The 22,890-nt window shown below is 44.3% G+C and overlaps 1 protein-coding gene across 1 annotated transcript in view; it reads right to left on the bottom strand.

Annotated features, from left to right (window-relative positions):
* The window catches only part of LOC148866865 (signal recognition particle subunit SRP54 2-like), a 52,698-nt gene extending 37,288 nt beyond the window's left edge, over positions 1-15,410 (bottom strand). The window contains 1 exon segment of the mRNA XM_088980809.1: positions 14,996-15,410. Coding sequence (XP_088836935.1) covers positions 14,996-15,226 — 231 coding nt within the window. The 5' untranslated portion in view covers positions 15,227-15,410.
* Between the last annotated feature and the right edge of the window lie 7,480 nt (positions 15,411-22,890).

Genomic DNA, 22,890 nt, shown 5'->3' with positions numbered 1-22,890 from the left:
ATAAAAGGAGTAATAATTCTTTTTTTTATATCAACAACACTTTCATTAATTCATCAGTAGAAAATTTACAAGTGGAAGACAAACACACTTATCTTCCAAGAGTCACAAAGAACTTCAAGAAAGGAAAAAAGAAAATACAAAGACACTAACGTTACAGCTTAGCCCAAAACAATGAATCTCTTTCTGCCCCTTGTTTAGCTAAACCGTCAGGTAGGGAATTAGCAGATCTTTTAATCCAACATGTCTTAACTTCCATCTCCCGCACCAGCCACTTGAATTTCCTCTTCTCATTATTATACTTCCATAAATCATTTTTATCTTTAGTCAGCCACCCTATCACCACCTCTGAATCCCCTTCAATTACAAGTTTCTTGATGTTCAATTCCTTAGCTTTCCAGACTCCTTCCATAACTGCACAGATCTCAGCTCTAAGGGAGTCACCCACTCCAATTGGGCCTGAGAACATAGCAAAGATGACCCCATTTTCATCCCTAAAAACACCCTCGATCCTCCCGGGTTTCCCCTACTACATCCATCAAAGTTTAATTTCAAGAATCCACTAGGTGGGGGGGGGGGTCCAAGCCACACTCATTACTGACTTGGTCTACGTGCAATTTGCAATTTCATCCCACTTCCTCAACATTTCATCCACAGTGTAATCTGTGAATATTTCCAAAGATTTCAGCCACTGTACCGCCCTAAAATGTATGATAGCCCTCAGATTTGTTGTTCCTCTTTGAGTTTCTGAGAATATCCCGGAGTTTCTTTCTTCCCACAGTGTCCAACATACTGCAGCCCTTTGTCCTCTCCACATTGTCCTTCCCCTTTTTAACCGCCACCTAAAAAAGGAAGGGGAGAAAAGGCCCTACATGTCTGATGGGGGATTCCAGCTGCATCCAAATAAGGAGAAAGCCCAATCCCACAATGACCTTGCGAAGTGGCAAGACACCATTAGGTGAAAACCAGTCTCCCCATCTGCTTTACACAGAACACACCGCTGAGGTGACAAGCAAGTATTGCGTCTCTTCTTTTGGAGTAGATCACCAGTGTTGATTCTTTCCAGATAGGCATCCCAACAAAAACTACCAACCCTAGGAGGTATAGCTCTGCACCAAACCTCACCAACAGGGAAAGGGGACAAGGTAGGACTAGTGGACTGACTTAAGACTTTGAAGAACAAAGCACAAGAGAAAATACCATTGGGGGTAGGTATCCAAATTCTAGAATCCGCCCTAGTGGGGTCTAAGACACCGTTATCAAGAAGTGCAAGAAGGCTCGAAATACAGTCGAAGTCTGAGTCCCTCAAATCCCTTCTTAGACCCAAGTTCCACCCAATCCCAGAAGTGGAAGAGGACGAGGTGGTGAAAGACGAGATCGGCTCATTTTTCAAATCAGAAAGAGCATACAAAGACAGAAACTGATCCTTTAGAGAGGTGCTCCCCACCCAGGTTTGTTCCCAAAATTTTATGGAGTTACCGAAATTCAAGTCATACCTAATATTAGGAAAGAAAACTGGTAACAGGTCATGAATGGCTTTCCAAGGAGAATTGCTTGTGATCCTCTGATTCCAGCGTCCCATCCATTGTGCTCCAGCCCATGTATACTTGCCACTATTCTAGCCCATAGCTTCTCCTTCTCCATAGGAAACCTCCACAACCACTTCTCCAACAGAATCATATTCCTTCTCCTAATACTCCCAAGCCCCAAACCACCACACGACTTACTCCTACACACTATTTCCCAGTTAACTCTATGATCCCTCTTCTCCTCTCCTGGCTCCCACAGGAAATCTCTCATTATCTTCTCTAATCTATTAGCAATCTTCACTGGGATTTTAAACACCGACATGAAAAAGATGGGTAAGTTAGCAAGCATGGCCTTAATTAGTGTAATTCTCCCACCAAGAGAGAGGTAGTTCTTTTTCCAGAATACCAATCTTTTTTCAAACCTTTCCATCACCGGGTTCCAGAAACTCTCTCTCTTGGGATTATCACCTAAAGGTAACCCTAAGTAGTTCAAAGGCCACCCCAGCACTTCAGCACTCTCCCTGATCTCTCCCTCCTCCAAATTCACCCCCACTACACAGCTTTTCCCAAGGTTAACCTTCAAATTGGACATTTGCTCAAACAGTTGTATCACCGACTTTAAGTTCCCGATAAACCTCACATCACCGCCTTCACAAAACAGAATCGTGTCATCAGCAAACTGTGAGTGAGTGAGGGGGGTTTCCACCCTCCCAACCCTCCAGCCTCTAATGAGCCCCCTAGAATCTGCTCTGTGAATCAGTTTCCCCAAAACCTCCGCAATTAAAATGAACAAGAAAGGAGAAAGGGGGTCTCATTGTCTTATACCCCTACTGGCTAGAAAGAAATCTACCACTGTCCCATTCACTAGCACAGAATAATGACAATTCCGGACACAGCCCATGATCCACTGACACCATCTAGCTCCAAACCCGAATTTAGTTAAGACTTTCCTCAAGAACTCCCAGTCCACCAAGTCATAAGCCTTTTCCAAGTCCAGCTTACAGACCACTCCCTTTTTCTTATCCCTCTTAAAGTTCTCCATACTCTCATTAGCAATTAAAATCTGATATGTAATTTGTCTTCCACTCACAAAAGCTCCTTGATAGTATGCAATGATATCTGGCAGTACCTTCTTCAGCCTCAAAGACAACACTTTTGCAATGATCTTATACAAGCTATTAACCAAGCTTATTGGCCTAAAATCCTTCGGGTCGGATGCATCTTTCTTTTTTGGAATTAAGGCTATAAATGTAGAGTTCACACCCAAATTGACATTTCCTCTCCTGAAAAACTCCTCAAACACCCGCAAGAGATCATCTTTCAAGATATCCCAACAATCCTGATAAAAAGCCATTGTAAACCCATCCGGCTCTAGAGCTTTTGTTCTATCCATAGAAAACACAACCTCCTTGATCTCTTCTAGATTAAAGCTTCTTTCCATCATTCTCCTGTTCTCCACCCCTACATTTGGCCAATCCAAACCTTTTACCCACACCCTTCTACTCATAGTCCTTCTTAGAATAGATTTGAAGTGCTCCACACAAGCCCTGGCAATCTCTTCTTGCTATACTAACTCAACTCCATCTACTTCCAATTTGGAGATAAAGTTCTTCCTTTTCCTGCCATCTGCTAGAGAGTGGAAATACCTAGTGTTTCTATCTCCCTCTTGCAACCATTTACACCGAGATTTTTGCCTCCAGCTAATTTCCTCCTTATGCAGGTAGTCCTCTAACTGTCTTCTCAATTCTCTCTTGAGGTCATTGTCTTCCTCTCCAAATTCTCCCCTTTCCTCTTTAAAGTCAAGGCTTTCGATCTTCTTCATCAAGTCTCCCTTTCTTTCTTCTATCCTCCCGAACTCCATCAAATTCCACTCATTGATTCTTGCTTTCAAGAATTGTAGTTTCTTATGGAATCTCATCCCCTCCCACTCCACCAGTGGGTTACACTCATGCCACCACTCCCTCACTTTGTTAGGAAACCCTGGATGAAGTAACCACATATTTTCAAATTTAAAGGGGGTAGGACCTCCACACCTTCTTTCCTCCTTACATAACACTATGGGCCAGTGATCCGAGGTCACCCTTGGGAGAGCTCTAGAAGCCAAGGTTCCCCAATGTTCTTCCCAATCCAAAGAGAACAGGAATCTATCCAGCTTGGAGCAAATGGGTCTAGATTGGAGATTTGACCATGTAAATGCCTTATGTGCTAGGGGAATCTCTTTGAGCTCAAAGGCATCCACAAAAGTGTTAAACTTCCTCATGCTTTTTGTCACCCTCTGGTTAACCTTATTGGACTCCTCCGAGAATCTAATCACATTGAAATCCCCACCCATGCACCAAGGCCCATCCCACAACCCTCTAACATCAGCCGGTTCCTCCCACAGCTCCTTTCTCTCTCTGTAGTCATTTGGTCCGTAAACATTTGTGAGCACCCACATATAATCATCCTCTTGCTGCTTAAACTTCATGGAAACCGAGTACTTTCCGATCAACTCCTCCAGACATTCAACCACATCCCTCTTCCACATTGTTACAATCCCCTCGGAAGCACCCCACGATGGAGCCGCCACCCAGCTAATCCCCCTGGCTTTCCATACACTCCTTGCCCACTTGTCATTAAACTCCACTCTCTTAGACTCTTGCAACAGTACAATGTCTGGGTCATACCGTCTTATTACCTCTTTTATTGTTGCTCTCTTCTTCACACTCCCAATTCCCCTCACATTCCAACTAAGAATCTTCATTCCGCTTTTCTTTTAAAAACCCCTTGCCACCTACCCACTACTTTCCCCCTTTCTTCTATCTCCTTTTACTCGAGCTTCTTGTCTCCTTCTACATCTCTCTTTAATCTCTCTACTTCACTCAACCTCCTCTTCTTTGTTATGATCTGCATCTTCCTCTTCTGTAAACTTTCTTTCAACTCGTTCAAATCTTCCAACCTACAGCCCAACTTCCCTACAAATTCTACTACCGTGTCTTCTCTCACCAATTCCACCACCCCAACCCTTCCTACAGAATCCCCTTCATCTCTGTCCACCTACCTTTCCTTCCTCTCCTCTAGTCCCACCTCAGTTCTTTCCTCTCCAACCTTCCTCTCTTTAAAGTTACCTCCCTCCTTCCCTGCTTTCTCCCCGTAATCCTCTCCATCTCTACCCTCATTCCTTTCCCTCCTCTCCACTAACCCCTCCTCTCTTCCTTCCTCCCCTTCCCTCCTCCAAATCAACTTCCCTTCCACTTCCTTAAACACTCTTTCAATGAATTCCCACACTTTTCCACTCCTATACCTTTCTTCCCGCACCTTCCCACATTCCTTCCTTCCCCTCTCCCCCTCCTCAGAGAGCCCGCCTACTAACTCGGTTGCATATTCATGGGCTACAGGACATGGTATAGGAACGGAATCTGGAACCAAAGACACAGGAGACACATTAGTAGCACAAACCGAAATCACAAGGTTACCTGGGACTGATGGACAAGCTAGAAAAGGACTTCTCCCGGCCTCCCTCTCTTGTTCCGGAGGTTGGTAAACATTTATCTTCCTGAGTTGGTTGGGAAGTACTTCTGTCCTTTGGTCAACCTGGTGATCTTTCCACTCTACCCCTGGGTCACCCCTAGATGGCGTATTCCTGCTCTGCTTCAGATTCTCCTGGTTTTCCCCTTCTAATAAACATTGTACACTCTGTGGTCTTAGGAATGAGATAAGCCGATTGCAGTCTTCACCCTGAAATAATCTTACAATATTCCACCCTTCCATGTCACCTCCAGCACAGCTGCCTTCATCGTTTACACTGCCCACGCTAGAGCCATCAACAGAAAGGTCCTCCGATTCATCATCGCCTTCACTGCACTGCACCCATCCTTCAATCTTCTCTTTCTTCTCTTCAGTTCTTCCCCCAATGAAACTTGACTTCGGCCTCTCTGAGAAGCCTCGCAAGGGGATAAGCTCCTTCAGACTTCGTCAAGAGACCCACTGTAAAGCCCGCTTCTTTTCTGGTTTCCGGCGCTGCGCGCATTCCCCCCTTTGCCTCGCAACTGGGGACGATGATAAACCGTAACCGTTGTCTATCTTAGTCGAAACCCTAGTCACGTGTTTCATTAAAGGCTCACGTGCCTTTTTAACAAGCTGAGTCGGGCCCGCTAACCTGTTTGGGCCTTTAAAAAAACCACTAGCAGTCCACATGGGCTTTTGCTTTGACCCATTCTTAAACACCCGCAAGCTCACGTGACTTTTAAGAAGGTCATACGCGTCCAACCCCGGGCTCGGTTTGGTTTTAATAGGTCTTGGTTCGGTTCTTCCTTGGACCAACCCCTTTTCCTTGTTCAAACAAGTCAAATTGGTGCCGATTACCACCTGTGCAAAGGACTTGCCACTCTCCAGACTGTTCACTGCTTCCACACGCGAAAATCCCACCCCCTGAATGCTACCCTTTTGTTTCTCCAGCATTTGTTTTTCCATTTTAGTGAAAGTGCTTTTCTTGTTTGAAATCTCCAACCCTTTCTTGCCACGCAGCTCTTCTTCTTCAACCTTCTCATCTCCCTCCCTACGAGCCTCTTTCCAGAGCACCAATTCAGTGGATGAAGCCAGCCACACTGAGTAGAAATGCCCTTCAACTAGCACCTCTATCTTCCGAGGAATCTCCTCAGGTTTTACTCCATTCAATAAAATGGAAGTTGAACACAGGTCTCCACAAAAGGCACCTCCTAGTGATCCTCCGCACATCAAAGCAATGGCTTCAACAGTTTCTTGCTTCCACAAGTGAAAGGGAAGACCTAAGAGACGCACCATTACTCCATCTTCAACAAAGAAATCTTTGGGGTTTGATCCCGGACACCATCTTGATACTGTGAATTTTCCAAGTTTAGCTTGGATATTTAAAGCCTCAACTTCTACTCTGTTCTCAAGCAGACCCAACAAAGCCTTGTCCTTCTCAAAAGGTGTTAAAATAAATGTGCTCTTCAACTTTAACCTTGTTGTTAACAGATCTGCAACTTTCCTCCAATCAAGAATGAGAGCTGAAGCTTTAACTATCAGTTTACTTTCCCAATCACCTCTCTGTATGTTTACTCCCATTCTGTATTTACCTGCCCCAGCTATCACTAAAAGAGTCTCTTGCTTGATATTGTTCACCATACTACTAGAACTGCTTATCTTCCTTTTTACTATTGCTTCTCTTTTAGCACTCAAGCGTTGCAATAGTTCACATAAGGCGCCATGAACTGCCTTCCAGCCCTGACTCTTCCTTCCTTCTGGGAAGCAGATCATCTGTTTTCTACCCTTGCCAAAAAATTCTGTCAAGGAAATAAAATAGTCTTTAAGGTTTCTCTTACATTCTACAACAAACCTTCTTCCAATTTCTGAGAGAAGCTCTTTCCAACTATTTTGCTTGCCTTTGTTACTTGCACCTTCCACAAACTCCTTGAGCCCTTCAATTACCCCCAAACCTTCTAACAGCACCATCCCTCTCTTTGCTTCCCTGATTTTCAAGCTCAGCTGACCATTTAATCTCAATTCCTCAAATAGGAGCTCCTTAGATTCAACCTTCAAAGCTTTTTTCCAACGGCCAACCTCCACAAATTCTCCCATCTCAGTTCCTCACCCTCTCACCAACCCTCTCTTTGCTTCACCCTCTCACCCTCTCACCATCTCAAACAATGGCAACAGATGAAAATGAAACTCAGTTCCTCACCCTCTCACCCTCTCACCAACCCTCTCTTTGCTTCACCCTCTCACCCTCTCACCCTAGGTGTTTTCTCTTACTCCTTTTCTTTCTCCTTCCTCAGGAGTAATAATTCTTTTGATATTGTGCATACTGATGTTTGGGGGCCCTATCACATCCCTTCCATGGGTGGGTACAGATATTTCTTGTTATTTGTTGATGACCATACCCGTTTTTCCTGGGTTTATCTCATGCGTTCACGAGATGAGGTTCCTGCCCTGACCCAAAACTTTCACCAAATGATCATAACCCAATTTGATGCCAAGATCAAAGTTCTTAGGTTCGATTATGCAAAGGAATACTTTGCTAAACCATTGGCATCTTACCTTCTTAATCATGGGGTTATCCATCAGAGCACTTGCCCTCATACACCTCAGTAGAATGGGGTTGCAGAAAGGAAGAATAGGCACATCTTGGAGGTGGCTAAAAGTCTTATGTTTACCTCCAATGTCCCTATTCGCTTCTGGGGTGATGCTATCCTCACGGTGGTATATCTTATTAATCGGGTTCCTTCCCGGGTTCTTGATATGAGATCTCCTTTTTCCCTTTTATACCCAAATGAGGAGTTGTTTTCTATTCCCCTTGAAACATTCGGTTGTACCTGCTTTGTTCAGCTTCTCGGACCCCATCACTCCAAGTTTGAGCCCAAGGCCTCCAAATGCATTTTCCTTGGTTATGCACAAATTCAAAAGGGTTATTGCTGCTATGATCCTATCTCAGGGAGGAAGTTTGTCTCCATGGATGTCACTTTCTTTGAGGAGACACCCTATTATCCTCGGGTTTCTCCTCAGGGGGAGAGCAGTGAGAGTGGGGGTTTGAGTCCTTTTCTTCAGGGGGAGCGCAGTGAGAGTGGGGGTTTGAGTCCTTTTCTTCAGGGGGAGCACAATGAAGGTGGGGCTGTTCTTTTACCTATTCCATTGGGCGATGAGAGTTGCATTGGTGAGGGTGGTCCGAGAGATCAGGAGTTGAGGGTCTATCATAGGCGATGCAGGCAGGTTGATCTCGGTCATCAATAGTCCATGCCAACTCCAATCTCATCTGCAACTCCAAGTCCAGGTATTACAGTCCCAGGGCCCACAGAGACTTCCTCTATTGTTGCCATTTCACCTCCTGCAGATGACCTTGACCTTCCGATTGCCGTCCGTAAAGGGAAACAACACTGTACCACATCTACAGCCCACTGTATTTCCCAGTTTTTATCCTATGATCGCCTATCTCTTACCTACAGGTCCTACCTTACTTCCGTTTCCAATGTCCCTATTCCAAGAGCAGTGCAAGAAGCCCTATCCGTCCCGGAATGGAAAGATGCAATGCAAGTTGAGATGGATGCCCTGTTGAAAAATAACACATGGGAGCTAGTTGCTCTGCAAAAAGGAAAGAAACTAGTTGGCTGCAGATGGGTATTTACCGTGAAGCACAATGCAGATGGATCCATTGAGAGGTATAAAGCTCGGTTAGTTGCAAAAGGGTTCACCCAGACTTATGGTATAGATTACTTGGAGACCTTTGCCCCGGTAGCCAAGATGACCACCATTCGAGTCCTATTATCCCTTGCAGCAAGTCACACTTGGCCTTTATACCAAATGGACGTGAAAAATGCTTTTCTGAATGGAGACCTGCAAGAAGAGGTTTACATGCAATTGCCTCCTGGATTCTATGATGCAAAAACAGGTAAGAAGGTCTGCCGGCTTAACAAGGCTTTGTATGGTTTGAAGCAGTCACCCAGGGCTTGGTTTGATAGATTCAGACTAGCCCTTGTGAAGTTCGGTTACGTACAGGCCCAGTCAGATCATACCCTATTCATCAAGAGGGTAGAGTCTCCTTGACACTACTTGTAGTATATGTTGATGATATTGTGGTGACAGGGAATGATAGCCGTGAGATTGAGTCCCTTAAACAGCTCCTTCATCAAGAATATGAGGTGAGAGATCTTGGTGCACTTCGGTATTTTTTGGGTATTGAGGTTGCTAGATCCAAACAGGGGATCTTTATCTCTCAGAGGAAATATGTCCTAGATCTACTGGCAGAAACTGAAAAGTTAGGTGTCAAGCCTGCAGATACATCCATTGAATAGAACCACATGCTTCTATATCTCTACCTCACTCGGCCAAATATTACTTATGCTGTTAGTGTTGTCAGCCAATACATGCATTCTCCTCGAACCACACATCTTGCGGCAAAAAGAATATTAGCATACTTGAAGAGATGCCCGGGTAGGGGTATACTGTTCAAGAACAATAACCACATGAAGGTAAAGGTCTATATGGATGCCGATTGGACTGGGAGTGTTGATGACAGAAGGTCTACCTCAGGATATTGTGCCCTTGTGAGAGGTAATCTTGTCTCTTGGAGAAGTAAGAAACAAAGTGTTGTCTCCCGATCTAGTGCTGAAGCAGAATACAGGTCAATGGCTAACGGAGTGGCTGAGATCTCTACTTGAAGAGTTGGGTATTGAGTATGATAAGCCCTTGATGTTGTATTGTGATAACCAAGTAGCTATTAATATAGCACATAATCCAGTGTAGCATGACAGAACCAAACACATTGAAGTTGACTGACATTTTGTACGAGAGAGGGTCTCATCTCAAGAAGTATGTCTCCCTTACATCACATCCAGTATGCAACTAGTAGATATCCTCACTAAAGCCATATCGAGAAAGAAGCTAGAGGCGGATCTATCCAAGTTGGGAATGATAAAACATTTATTCCCAACTTGAGGGGGAGTGTAGAGAACACTGATGTGGGCCCCGCAGCTATGGTCCCACTCTGTCCGTAGGGTAGAATGTGTTCTAGTCATCCTAGGGCTAGCTAGTGGTCAATTTGTTATTCCAGTTGTTATTTATATTTCAGTTTTATATTGTTTTATTTGTTATGTAAATACCAAGGGCAGATTTGTCCTTTTCATGTAACTGGCATAACCTATAAATATTAAATAGAAGTGGCGGCGGCAGAACATTCAGATTTTGTCCTTCCTTTCAATTCTTGTGTTCTACTGCTCTCTCTCTCTCTCTCTACTCTTTCTCCTCTCTCCTCTATACCTTTTCTCCTATTTTCGAACCTGAAATCTACTTGGGTTCAAGGCTGATAGCAGTCTTGAACATCTACTTTACTCATCCCCTCTTGAAAAGAACTTTCCATAAAGTTCTCATTGTCACACTCCTTATAATAAGGTGAAAGATGCTCAGTGTTTTAAAAAGGACAAGGCACAAGAAAAAGCACAAGGCAAGGCGCATGCTTTTGTGAAGCAAGGAGCAAATTTTACAAAAAAAAAATCAAAATTGCAAAAAATAAAAAAGGGAAGAATAAAAAAATAATATAATTATTATTTAAAATTGCATACTTAAAAATTTAAAGCAAATGTTTTAAAAAGCCAATTTGATCAAAAATTAAAAAGCATAAACATAACACATAAAGCATATACAAAGTGAAAATATAAACTAAAGTTAAACATACAAAACTCAAGCACTCACAATTTAAGCACATGAAATTTTCAAGCTCTTTATTTCTTTCCCAATTGCATTACTTTAATGCTTTTTTATCAATAACAGAAAACAACTTTATTAATGAACATTAAAAAGATACATGATGGTATAAGAAACAAAGGAAGAGGTGAACTCTCTTAATCCCCCCCCCACACACACACAAAAAAAAAAAAACACTTCAGGATTACAACAATGTCCAAACCAAGTCATCTCTTTCCACCCCTTGCTTAGCAAGTGTATCAGCAAAGGGATTAGCACTTCTTTTCACCTACTGCAATTTTATTTCCATGCCCTGGGACAGCCATTTAAGCTTCCTTTTTTCATTAGCATAATTCCAAAACTCACTTCCTCCTTTTGCAGCCAACTTATCAGTAGTTCTGGATCACCTTCAATAATCAGCTTTCTAATGTATAGCTCCTTTGCCTTTTGTATACTTTTCATTGCCACCAAGACCACTGCTCTAAGTGAATCGCCTATTCTAATAGAACCTGAAGATAAAGCAATAACTTTCCCATTGCATTACTTTAATTCTACAAGCCGCTTTTACTAAGCCCCTTGAGGAAAGCCCAAATAAGTCCATGCTAGGGTCTTAAATTCTTAGTTAGGGGTGCAATCAAATTGAGCTCTAATCAAATAGTTCGGGCTTGACTTTGATTCTAATCAAGTTCAGGGAAAGCTTGATTAGTTACTCAAACTTGAGCTTAACCAATAAAAAGTTTAGCTCGACTCGATTACACCCCTATCCTTAATACCTGAAAATTTGGTTTTATAATTTAGTTTCAATTCCCTATCTATAAAATAAATGTCTTGTATTAGGAAGAATGAAATGAACAATATTAGCAAAAAAGAGATTCTCAGACCATGGACGAGTGAGCAAAATACAAGACATTTTTAAAAGATAAGAACTAAAAATAAATTATAAAACCAATTTATAAAGTAGGGATTTGGAATTTAAAATCCTAGCATGTACTTATTTGGTCTTGCATCAAGGGGTTCGGTTGAGGGTCTAAGGGCTCTACCTCCGGCCCAGCCACCATGCTTAAAAAAAAGTACAAAAACCCAGATTTAACAAAGGCATGTACCTGGACTGAGGTGCAAGGCACACCAGGTGCGTTCTTTTCTAAAGTGGCTGCACCTAAGCCTAGGCAAGGCACAAGACTTCAAAATATGCCCCACTTGTGCAGCTAGGCATGCCTTTTCAATCACTGAAGATGTTCACATTGAAAGTTTCACTGATTTGCAAATCTGGTGGCAGCTTCACTTTGTAAAAATGGTAATTTATTCTTGCTAGAATCTTAGAAGGACCAGTCTTCCTAGGCTTGAGCATATGATATTTTCCACTATAATACCTCTCTATAGAAAGATGAACCCACAACCTCCAATTTTAAATACAAGTTTACAGTAATGTAGATCAGCTTGCTCCTTTGGAGACATCTTGTAATAAAGCTCATTGAGAAGAGCTGAACTAGGTATAAGAATAATATGGTATTGCATGCTACAAACAAGGCAATTCAGGTGACAATTGTTTAGTGAGGTGGTTTTCGTCCATGTGCCTAGAGACAAGAACCACCTAGCCGATGCGATAGCTACCCTGGCCTCCATAGTCAAGATGCCTTTGTACCGGTCAATGGAATCACTCGTTGTTGAAAAGCTATATCAGCCGGCATACTTATTCATCCAGTGCCCCTACTTGTTTTAGAATGCAATCACCACCTTGCTGGTCCAAAATATCCCCTTTTTCTAACAAGAAAATACCATCTCTTATTTTTCCAACTCATGCTCAAATTCAGGTTCGAAACAACACACCATATTCTTCCCCTTTTCAAAATCTTGTTTACCTTTAGAATGCATCAAGGTTAACTTTTTACCATCCTTATTAAAAGTATAACTATTGTTCCAACCACTATGCTTAATCTTTCTATCAAACTCCCAAGATCTAACAAGCAAAAGATGGCATGCATTCAAAGAAACTACCATAGTCATCAAGTCAACAAGGCACCCATGGAGGGTTGCCTCACTTAATCACCAAGGTATTTTGTACATAGCGCTATTATATACTTTTATGTTCTTAATTTTTTGGGATTATATTAATAAAACAGACATAACTAAACTAATTTATTCAGTTTGTAAGTTAAAATACTAGTTTTCTTTTTATTATTTTCTTATTTGTTAGGGTTCAATCAACATGTATGCTGTCTTGAACCTCACTAAAAGTTCAAAACCTGAACTGGAAAGCAAGGATAACTCAAAATTTTGCCCAATCCATACATATTGATTGTTATTTCTTTTTTTTCCTGACAAATTTATTGATTATCATTTTCATCCTTTCTTTATTTCTTTTCCTAGGACAAAATAGGGACTCAGCTCCTCTATTTTCTGAAATTTCTTTTCTTTCTTCCTCTTCCCTTTTTTTTTTTTTTTTTTGATCAGCAACACAAAATTGATTCATTAGATTAAAAAAGAGGTACAACAAAGATTTGTGGGTACAAAAACAAAGCCCACCCAGAAACTATTCACTATTTACAGAATTGCCCAGAACATAGAGTGTCTTTGAGTTCCTTGCTTTGCCAGACCAACAGCCAAACTGTTTGCAGACCTCCTAATCCATCTTATTTGGATCATCATATCTTTAGAAATCTGCTTGAATCTCCTTAATTCATTCCTTAACTTCCATATGATTCCTTCCCCTTTTTTCAACCAGCCCACAACTACTTTTGAATCACCTTCCATTGTTTTCACAAATACATTGATTTCCTATGTTATCAATGAAGTTTACAGTTTTTTTTATGAAGATCATAGACAATTTCTAGTGAAAGATGGTTGTTGCTTGCCATGGAACCCAAGGAATTACCCTAGGATTAATGGTTTTTATTGAAAAAAAAAATCCATCATCTAGACAACTAGGAGACAAGGCGCTCCCCTGTCAGCTAACCTTGCCTTGCATCTTGAAACCCATGTATCACACCATAAAGTATTATTATATGCATCACCAATAGAAAATGGCACGAGGCAATGTTTATTAACTTCTACTTCATGATCTTTATCCGATATTGCAATTTGAAAGGCCGTGGATGTAGGATGTAGCTTCATCTTCAATTTGATCTTAGTCACAGCTTCTTGGGTAATTGCATTCTCACATTTTCTAGGGTCTATAATAAGTATGACACAGTAATCAGCAATAGTGCACTTGGTGGAAAAAATATTATGCCGTAAACAAAATTCATTGTCATCCATTGGAGCATCAAGGGTTGTTGGTTTCTAAAACTAGGACCATAAGAGTGTTCATAGAGAACATAATCTGCATCCTCTGCCTCTTCCTTAGGAGCTTCAGGTTCTTCTATCTAATATTGATTTTCAAATTCTCCACCTTCCTCTTCCCCACCTTTGTTTTCTCTCAAGGACTAATTCAATCCATTGGAATTAGTTGGCATTGGGGACACTGAACCCAAACCAATTACTCTCGCACCCCACCCCTACATTGTGTGGCTTCAAGACCATACTTGCCCTTGAAGGGAACCGTGAGTTCTCCCAGCACTCAGACCAGGCTCATTTTGGGTTGTTTGCTTTGTCAATTCTGCAATTATAGTAGAGGAAAGATCATAAGCTGATTTGAAAGTGAAATCCTCAGTTTTACCATGGAGATAAATAAGTTAGTCCTCTTCTCCTTACCATATATTGAAAACTGCCAATATTGAATTTGGTTACTGAAGACTAAGTAACAGTCGGATGGCATTACAGGTCCAATATTGAATTCGGTTAAGCCAAATTCTCCAGTCTCAACTAACGTCAATAAGTATTTCTTATGTATTTACATTAGTCATATTATTTCCAGACATTTAAACCGAATTGCGAAATGCAGGAGGTATACCTTTTAATGGAACAGACTCCAGTATTGTTTGTAAGTATCATGGATATTTTTAAGTTCATAAAATAACTTGGGGGGATACATTAAACCCAACTACAGGTCTAATGTTAAACTCCATGCGTTCACATAAGAAGCTGTGTGATAGAAACAGATGAAACCAGACATAACTTTTCCTTTCTAGTCAAATGATCAAACACCAAACAAAATAATAACAAATATTTCTTTGCAACACATTTTTCTCAAATTCCTTAAATTCTGCGATGTTAATTAACAAATTTCACCATGTTGAACGAAAAGAAATAAGTTGTCTTTCGCAAACCGCACAATCATGTCAAATCGTTCGACCTACAGATACATTATAAGGAAGAAACAGTTGCTTTCGAAATAAGAAATATCGAATCAAACCTACCTGTTGAATTATCTTACGCTTGTTGTGTCCAGCGGCGAGGTCGTCGAGATTAACGATCCTCTTTATATTGGTTTGCATATCCCGGACAAGCTTGAACTGCACATCGGACTGTAAAAGGGCTCGAGTGATCTCGTTCAGACATTCATTAAGGACCTTCTCGTCAATGATGGTCGCATTGCTCATCTGCTGGAGAGCACGGGAGATGCTCCCCCCTAACTGTGCTAACACCATGTTTCCCGATCGATCAAACGATCACCTCAGCAATTCAATTCGAAAGGGGATAGCTTTTATCGTTAGGTTTAGCGTTTCTTCACAGGGCTGGTTACTTTCTCGTGCAAGGCTGGAATCGAATCACCAAGCTTCGCTTGGGTGCGCGAGAGAAAAGACAGATATCGAATGATAGGTCGAATATGAATCCGGCGAAGGAATGAATACTCGCAGACGAAGCTGTAGTGGCGGTAGGGGTGCTGATGGTCTAGCCGAACCGTGGGCAAATTTTTAACCCGAACCGGTTCTTTCGATTTTTGAAATATTGTGAACTGAAACCGAACCCAAATTGATTGATCGGTTTGGTTTTTAAGCGGTTTGGTTCTTTGATTTTTTTGGTTTTTATATTTATAATATAAATATGAATACTAGGGTTTAGTTATGATATGATATGGAAGTTGGAATCGGTTTTATTTATCAAAATTGATGGATGGATTTTGATTGATCAAAATTCTTTCCATATCATATCTTTTTTGCATCATAGATTTCCTGTAAATACCATAGGACAAGCACAAGAGGAAGAAAGAGGGTTAGAGAGCGTAGAAAAGTTACCTATGACTCCTAGCTGTTATTTATAGGCAAGTCCTATTATTGGTTGTGCTGTGGGCCCAGCTTTACTCTAGCACTAATGAGCATAAGTGCTCAATCATGGTCATAATATCTCCAAGAATAACTCGCCATTAAGTTCGGGGACAAAATATTAGGGATGCCCCACGAGACCTGCAAAGTGACAAGTTTGACCTCAAGTGTGCCACATGTACATCAAGGACTAGATGGGCAATTACAACCATATCACATGCCCCCCACTTTTGAGGCCAAGGATGAGGTGAGGGCCATTGGTATGGCTTAAGTTCGACTTCAAGCGAAGGAAGTAGTTAAGGTTCATCTAAGTGGGCCTCATCACTCTTGCATGAAGTTCTATGCTATTTGTTCATCGATAAAGGTGATGATTCGGGATCGTCAAGTTCAGGGGTGGAGCACTAGCTTGGGAACCATGGTGACTAACAAGCCATCGTTTTGACTCTCGAGGCACACACCACATGGTGCTCATCAGTATAGGAAGCCAATTTGGTGGTGTGGTCGTGGTCGTGGTCGTTGGATGAAATTGATCCTGGTTATTAATATTTTCTATAACAAGGAAGGTTGAGAGGCCGAAAGTCTTGCCATTTGTTGTTATGAGTTACTTGAGTGCTCATCCAGCACACATCGACTTGCCCTCACTGTTTACTTTCCAAAGTTTTCATTTTCTTTAGTCTTCAATAAGTCCTCATCCTTCTCATAATGTATTTAGATTTTGACTGACTAGGATACCCCCCCATGCTACCTAGTCCACTTCTCACAAGGCTGGGTCAAAAACTAAGAGCTCAACTTGGTATCCAGGGCTGAGGTCTTGCAAAGTAGGTCTAGGATAGCTCAGGTTTCTAATTCAGCTGAGGTCATAAAGGTAGGCAAGGAGTCAAGGGCCAAGTGTGATGAGGCTTCTAGTTCAGCTTTCAAATAAGTAGAGGTGGTTAGGGAGTCAACAACACTTCTTGCTACAGTTGTGCCCATTGCATAGAAGGGGACGAGGTTTAACTTTGAATGCATCCTTAGTTCCGCTGATGTAGAGAAGTTGCATCAGGATTATATAATTATGGATCACTTTGTAACAGGGTTCCCAAGGACAATGAGAGGACATGGACAACCAACGAAGGGGACATTTGTGTACACAAGCATCACTAATGATGGAGGGTGATTTGGCCCGACCTCGTAGCTCAGGGACACGTAGGAGTGACCTAGCTCAAACTATGACTCAGCATAATAGCACAACGGACGAGAGCACAGCTCGGTGGGGAAGTCCCACCGAGTTGAGCGCGGCAGCTTGGCGGGTAAACTACTCGCCAAGCACCGCCTCGCCCGCATCTCCTCCCCGGGGTCAAGAGACTTCGGGGTCCCGAGCTCGGGGCACCCTGACCCCTTTCAAGACCCGAGCTCCTCCCAATGGACTTTGGATCACCCCCAAGCGAGAACGCACCGATTCTTCTTCGGACACCCCGAGGCACAAAGACCTCGGGTCGGCTAGCTCAGCACAACCGGCTGCAAGCAGCTCGGCGTACCATAGGATGGGTTTCTGCCCGACCGCCATACCTGACAAACCTGCAAATTACAGGCATGTCCCCTCGCCGCGCCTGCCACCTTTAGGAAGGCGTCCTACACCTGACAGACACATACCCTGCACGACGGCCCCGCGCGTGCCACCTCAGCCCTGCCTGTAGTGGTTGCGACAGACTGACAGTGGCGGTTATACCTGCCCTATCAGAAGTCAAGGGGCTAGGAGCAATGGAATTTAGTTATAAGGAACTTACCCTCGAGGAACAAGGTTTCTTGAATCACTAGCGCAACCTGCAGTCTTAGCTTTCATTTTCCTTCAGCTTCTTACACACGATACTAACTTAAGCATCGGAGCGTTCCCACCGGGAAACCCTCCAGGAGTTCTTCCTCTCTCTTTCAGTTCCAGGTACCTCTCAGGAGCCACTCGAGCGCCAGCTAGGAGTGACCGGATTGTGCTACATCATTTGGCGTCGTTTGTGGGAAACGTTTAAAAAAGCCTTTCTCTCTAAACTTTTTCAGTTCCTTCTTCTTCCTTGAAACAATCCAACATTCATGGCTTCCTCTAGCAATATCAGACAAAGCACGGAGATAGATAACTCTAGGGAACAACCCCAGCTTCCTACTGTCTGCATTGGACAGTTCACCGTCCCCCTCTCAGTAGACGGAATCCCAGCTTAAGCGTGCCTCTCACAATGGCACCTGTCGCTGCCCCGCTTCCAGCTACAGTTGGAGCAACGTTCACCGAACCTTCGGCCGTGCCCCTGGCAGCCAGCCCGAACCAACTGGAAGACCTACTGCAGTGCATGAGGGCCATGCAGGCCCAAATGCAACAGTTCCAGCAGCTCCAGCTCTATCAACAGCACGTACTGCACCAGGTCTCCCTACACCAGTATTAGCAGCAGTTCCCTCAACTGCCCCAGCCTCAGCTTCAACAACCTCAGCCCCAGCCTCAGCACTGGGTCTCGCAGCAGGCCAAGTCTCACCGCTAGAGCGAGCGCTCCGACAGAGGAGAGGCCCCCCAAAATCTCCCAAAAAACCAAGCCTCCCCCCACAGCAGACGGGAGAGACCGGGTACCCCGATCTCGCTGCGGGCGGACAGGTCGGGAGGACCCCGACTCGATAGATCTACGTCACCCCAACAGTCGAAGCTTGGAACCCTGATCCTTGAGAATCAGTTCGAAATCCTGGCGGCAGACTCCAAGCAGGCCCCTTCTGTCCGTAGCCATCACCAGCGGACCGGGCTACCCCCAGCGCAAACTGTTTTGGATAGCGCGGAAGTGAGCAGCACAAACGCCGAGTTCTTGGGCAAAGAAGAGGTAAGCCCGGCCGAAGCCAAAGCTCCCCTTCTCTCAGTTCCGTCCACCCTATCTTCTGAACTCCTGGCAATCCCGATGCCCAAGGATTTCAAGCTCCCCCTCTTGATAAGTATGACGGGTCGTTCGACCTGAATGATCATGTAGACGCCTTTCAGTCACAGATGCACCTAGCGCGAGCCAACGAGTCATGCATGTGCGTGGCCTTCTCCACTACTTTTAGAGGAGCAGCCCGCATGTGGTACCGGAACTTGGCACCTGGGTCAATAAAAAGTTGGGCGCAATTCGCGCAAGCTTTCACGTCCCACTTCGTCACCAGCAAACGCTACCTGCGAACTGAAGAAAGCATCTTCAACGTAGTGCAAAGGGAGGGAGAGTCCATCAGGAGTTATATCAAGCGGTTCAACGATGCTTGTATGCAGATATCGCGCCTGAATCCTGCTGTACGTCTTGCAATGGCCAAGAAGGGCGTGAATCACAAAGAGTTCAAGTGGCACATGGTCTCAACCAACCTGCAACCATAACCGAGTTTCTAAAACTTGCAGATAAGTTCATAGCCACCGAAGAGGAGATCAACTAGAAGGGTGAGGGCGCACCCGAAAAAAGAAAAAGAGAAGAGCCTTCCAGTAAAGGGGACACCGGAAGAAAAAAGGAAACAGCTCGGGGTTCGAAGCCAGGTCAATTGTTCCGAGCTCCTACACCGGACTGAGTTGATTATACCCCGTACGTGAAGTGGCCACCCCGTTTGAGGGGGAATCCCAATGAGAGAAATAAGTTTGTATTGCAGTTTTCACAAAGACCACGGTCACAACACCGAGAACTGTAAAAACCTTTGCGACGAGATAGAAGAGCTCATCTGTCGCGGATATTTGAGAAATTTTGTACAAAATAATAATAATAATAATAATAATAATAATAATAATAATAATAATAATAATAATAATAATAATAATAATGGTAATAGAACAGGTCGGCAAGGTGAGCATGGTAGAGATGCTCCGGAGTCTAGCAGCAGGCCGACCGAACAACCGCAGAGGCAACATCCGGAGGAGAGGCCAGTTCGGGGGACCATCCACATGATAGTGGGAGGTTCGATCGTTGCGGGTTGCACCTCAACAGTAGCTCGAACGTAAGCTCGTGAGGCCGCCCGGGAAGAGCAGAACCCCCCAAAGCGGCTGAAGATGGGAGATCCAATTTTCTTCATAGAAGACGATGCGCGAGGAGTCCACTACCCTCATGATGACGCACTCATGATAAAGCTAAGGATCAACAACTTCGAGGTCAGGCGTGTACTCGTGGACTCAGGCAGCTCAGCCGACATCCTCTTCAAGGCTGCATTTGACCAGCTTTAGTTGCGGAGAAGCGATCTGAGGCCTACGAACACCCCTTTAGTGGGCTTCAGTGGAGAGGAAGTCTGCCCCCTTGGGAAAATAACAGTACCTGTAGAGATCGGCACATGGCCTTGTGTGGTCAGACTCGAACACAGCTTCCTGGTGGTAGCGACCCCCTCTCCCTACAATGCCATAATAAGTCGATCGATCACCCATGTCCTACGGGCGGTGGTCTCCACTTACCACTTGGCTATGAAGATCCCAACGGATTTCGGTGTGGGAGTAGCGCGGGGCGACCAACTTGAATCCCGCAAAGTGCTACATTGCTGCCCTAAAGGGGAAAACCAAGGTGGTCGATGACCTCGAACTGGAACGACCCACGGAGAAAGGTGAAGAGCAAGTCGCACCCACAGAAGAAACGGTCACAGTCCCGACCTCAACAGCAGACCCAGCTCAGACGCTTCAGATCGGCGCTTCCATCCAGGAGCCCCTACGATCTGAACTGGTAAGTTTTTTACTTCAAAATTTAAATATTTTTGCATGATCCACAGCAGAAATGCCCGGTATAAACCCTGGACTCATAACTCACAGGCTGAACACTGATCCTGTAGTTAGGCCTGTTAGACAGAAGAAACGCAACCTAGCCCCGGAACGATGGAAAGCGGTCGACGAGGAAGTTGAGAAGCTCCTCGCAGCGGACTTTATAAGAGAAGTCCAATACCCGAGCTGGGTAGCCAATCCCGTCTTGGTAAAGAAGGCCAACGGCAAGTGGCGCATGTGCGTCGACTACACCAACATGAACTGGGATTGCCTGAAAGACTGCTTCCCGCTCCCCCTAATCGACCGTCTGGTGGACGCGACATCAGGGCATGAGTTGCTCAATTTCTTGGACACCTATTCGAGCTATAACCAAATCAAGATGAACCCGGCAGACGAAGAAAAGACTGCCTTCATCACAGAGTTCGGCCTCTACTGTTACAAGGTTATGCCCTTCGGGTTGAAAAACACAGGGGCAACCTTTTAGAGACTTGTAAATAAATTGTTTGCGCCGTTAATCGGCAGAAAAGTAGAATGCTATGTAGACGACATGGTCATCAAAATTCAATTCTCACATGAATTAATACAAGACTTGCATTCTGTTTTTGAAATTTTGCGTAAGTTTAACATGAGATTAAATCCGAACAAGTGTGTGTTTGGTGTGACCTCAGGTAAATTCCTGGGATACATCGTTAACCGACGCAGTATTGAAGCCAACCCGGATAAGGTTAAGGCCATCTTAGACATGAGACCACCCCGTAAGTTGAAGGAGGTTCAAAGGTTGAATGGCCACATAGCCACTCTGAGCCGCTTCATGTCCAAATCGGCGGACCGCTATCTACAGTTCTTTAAGGTAATCAAGAGAAAATGGTTCGAATGGACCCGAGACTGTCAACTCGCATTTGACGAGCTCAAGAATTACCTTGCTATTGTGCTGATCTTAATCCGACCCGAGGAGGGCGACGTTTTAGAATTGTACCTCTCGGCGAGCGACGAAGTGGTCAGCTCGGTACTAATAAAGGAAGTGGACTAGGTCCAACGACCCATCTATTATGTTAGTAAAGTATTGCATGGAGTAGAAACGAGATACCCCAAGATGGATAAGCTAGCATACACATTGATAATTGCAGCTCGGAAGCTCCACCCATACTTCCAAGGCCATACTGTTATTGTCCTTACTAACAAACCTTTGAGGCAAGTATTGCTTAAGCCCGAGGTCTCTGGTTGGTTGACAAAGTGGGCCATTGAGCACAACGAGTACGACCTCCAGTACAAGCCGTGAATTGCCATTAAGGCTCAAGCCTTAGTAGATTTCATAGCCGAATGCACATTTAGCTCCGAAGTTCCCAGTCCGGTTGAGCGCGAGGCTCCCACCTCAGGTGAGCCCGAAGCTCCTGGATCGGTCGAGTCTGAACCCTGTGAAGTAGTAGCTAGTGTGGCACCTCTCCTAGCTCGGCCAACCACGAACTGGGATGAGGAGTCCTGGATCCTTCACGTAGATGACTCCTCGAAGCAACATGGCAACGGTGCCAGAATAGTTCTACATGGACCAAGCGGCATAAAACTGGAGTATGCACTACGCTTTGAGTTTGAGGCATCCAACAATGAAGTAGAATACAAGGCATTGATAGCTGGACTAGCTCTAGCCAAAGAAGTAAAAGCCAAGCACATCGTTGTATGCAGCGACTCCTAGCTCGTGGTCAACTAGGTCACCGACGAGTATGAAGCTCGTGAGCCAACCATGATCGCCTACTTAGTCAAAGTCAGAGAGGCCCTGCTCAACTTCCAGTCACACTTCATCAGACAGATCCCTAGGTCGGAGAACATTGAGGCCGACGCCCTATCCAAGTTAGCCAGCACTAGCGACATCACCATGAGAACTGTATACATAGAGGACCTGTCTTGGCCTAGCATTCTCAAGGGGGCAGAGGAGGTTGCTCCCGTCGTTCAAGAAGAGCCGAGCTGGATTGACCCGCTCGCGAGCTTCTTGCTACACAGGAACCTCCCTGCAGATCGCAATGTAGCCAGAAGGGTGCAGCGCCAGGCAGCCAAATACGTCATAATAGACGAGCGGCTGTACAGAAGATCGTACACGCTCCCCTATCTGCGTTGCTTGCGACCCACCGAAGCCGAGCTCGTACTCCACAACATCCATGAGGGTCTGTGCGGTGGGAACTTAGGGGGCAGGGCCCTCGCCCAAAAGGTACTTCGACAAGGGTACTATTGGCCAACAATGATGGCATACGCTATTGAGCTCGTTAGAAAATGTGACAAATGCCAGAGATATGCCAATATTCACCACCAACCCGCTGCCGACCTCAAGTATCTGACCAACCCGTGGCTCTTCGCGCAGTGG

This window comes from Nelumbo lutea, chromosome 3, assembly GCF_056320005.1.
Source record: "Nelumbo lutea isolate HS-2025 chromosome 3, American lotus-T2T, whole genome shotgun sequence".
Lineage (NCBI taxonomy): Eukaryota > Viridiplantae > Streptophyta > Magnoliopsida > Proteales > Nelumbonaceae > Nelumbo > Nelumbo lutea.
This window is presented reverse-complemented; position numbering and strand designations above follow the sequence as displayed.